The sequence below is a fragment of the Colobus angolensis genome, unplaced genomic scaffold, assembly GCF_000951035.1.
Source record: "Colobus angolensis palliatus isolate OR3802 unplaced genomic scaffold, Cang.pa_1.0 Scaffold753, whole genome shotgun sequence".
In the NCBI taxonomy this organism is placed as follows: Eukaryota; Metazoa; Chordata; class Mammalia; order Primates; family Cercopithecidae; genus Colobus; species Colobus angolensis.
This window is the reverse complement of record NW_012121299.1, coordinates 28,202-30,340: the sequence shown is the minus strand read 5'-3', so window position 1 is coordinate 30,340 and position 2,139 is coordinate 28,202. Positions and strand designations below refer to the sequence as shown.

General features: G+C 46.6%; 1 protein-coding gene across 2 annotated transcripts in view; it reads left to right on the top strand.

Annotated features, from left to right (window-relative positions):
* The window catches only part of LOC105501849 (putative pregnancy-specific beta-1-glycoprotein 7), an 18,449-nt gene that overhangs the window by 13,007 nt on the left and 3,303 nt on the right, over nt 1-2,139 (top strand). The window contains exon 3 of one of the 2 annotated variants that reach the window (XM_011927947.1): nt 1,406-1,684. The exons of the other annotated variant lie outside the window; for it this stretch is intronic. Within the exon in view, the coding sequence (XP_011783337.1) occupies nt 1,406-1,684 (279 nt within the window). The remainder of the gene's footprint in view (nt 1-1,405; nt 1,685-2,139) is intronic. 2 annotated transcript variants of the gene reach the window in all.

Here is a 2,139-nt window from a genome sequence, read left to right as displayed (position 1 = left end):
CAACTTTTTATGGGAAAATTACAGTATTACAAATTGAGCATCCCAAATCCAGAAATCCAAAATCTGAAATGCTCCAAAATCCAACACTTCTGACCACTGATGTGATGCTAAAAAAAGTGCTCACTGGAGCATTTTGGATTTTAAATTTTTCAGATTTGGGATGCTAACCCAGTACATCTACTGCAAATATTCCAAAATTAAAAAAAAGTTAGAAATCCAAAACACTTGGTTTTAAGCTTTTTGCCTAAGGAACATTTTATCTGTATGAACTGCAGGCATGAAGCTGTACAGAAGATCTCTACAACCTCTTCATCCTGCATAACTAAAACCACACAGCCACAGAACAATGCTCTATTCCCCCGACCCCATCTCCTGGAAACTACTATTCTACTCTCTGATTCACTCTGGAATCCACTGAGATGAGGTACACTGAGTAGTCAAACTCATAGAATCAGACAGTAGAATGTCAATGAAAGAAAGTATCTGCAAGATTTCTTCCCAAATATTGGTCTAATACCCACCAGACATATATGGTGCATGAGGGACAGACTTCCATCCTCAGTTCATGTTCGCCCTTTCCAGCAGTCAGTTCTGCATTTGCAAACATCCACATGTATTTCTAGAAAGATCCACATGTCCTCACCTGCCCTCTACAGAGGGAAAGGAATATCATGGACCCAGAACAGAGAACATGGTATTGGTCCAAAGCTATCAGCTCTTGCCTGTCCCCTTCACTCTTTGTAGGTCATTCCTTGGACTCTGCTCTATCTTTCGAGGTAACTCGCTCAAGTCAGTCACTATGAGACAGCTGGGAAAACTGCCCCACCTTGTTCCACTGCCTGATGACTGAACTGACCTCCAGGCTTGACTCTGGTCTCCCCTGTGTTATTTCTGCTGAAGTACCCAGTCCCAGGCCAGGCTTCCTAGTACCCAAAGGGTTTCAGGACAATGGGAAGTTCCATCATCCATCTCTAGGATGACCTTGGAAAGGGAAGCTGCAGAGAAAACATACCTTGGGGGGCAAAGTAAGACTGAAACTAAGAAGATTCTAGCACTGCATGCTCCAGGCAAGGACCACAGGGAGGGCCAGGCAGGCAGTTGGAGAGGGAGGGACTTATAGAGTCACCAGGGGCTGTAACTACTGGTCCCATGTCTTTCCAAGACCTAATACTGCTGCTCAATTCACACTTGAGAAAGTCTGTGCTTCTCCCACATAAAGCAGGCAGACTCACAATCTCTGAGCCCTCAGATTGCCATGCATCTCTCTTGTAACACACACCCCTGCCATGGGCTTTTAAGGACTTGGGTGGGCTGAGAGGTGGGAAATGCCAACTCTGATTGAAAAATGTCTTTGGAGGAATCAAATGTGCCACACAGGGCAATCTTCTCTCTGTTATCTGCACAGTGGAGACTCCCAAGGCCTTCATCTCCAGCAGCAACTTAAACCCCAGGGAGGCTGTGGAGACTGTGATCTTATCCTGTGATCCTGACACTCAGGACGCAAGCTACCTGTGGTGGATAGATGGTCAGAGCCTCCCTATCAGTCGCAAGTTGCAGCTGTCTGAAAACAACAGGACCCTCGTTATATTTGGTGTCACAAACGATACTGCAGGACCCTATGAATGTGAAATGAAGAACCCAGTGAGTTCCAGCCGCAGTGACCCAGTCACCCTGAATCTCCTCTGTGAGTATCTTCTGTTCTTCTGTGAGCCAGGCTGCCTTCCCAAATATACATGGCCAGAGGCCAGGCCTCTCTGTCCCTCTCAGGTGCAAGTACAGAGACCTTTACTCCTAGACATCAAAGCTGACCATGACTACTAAGAGTAGGCTTAGGCTTGATCAACAATGGGAGAGAAGAGGCTGCTCCTATCATGGGAGAATCAGGGTCCACAGCTTATGATGGGAGAAAAAGGTGAATGTTTCAGGCTTCAGATCAGTCAACACACCAGGGATTTGGCTGTGACTTCAGTGTTGTGACTTAGCTCACAGGGTCACTGTGGCCCTTCCATAGACCAGGAATTTCCGTTCCCTCTGACAACATCACCTGTGACTTTATTCTCTTTGCTCCAGATGGCCTGGATGCCCCCACCATTTCTTCTTCATACACCTATTAGCACACAGGGGAAGTCCCCAAGCTCT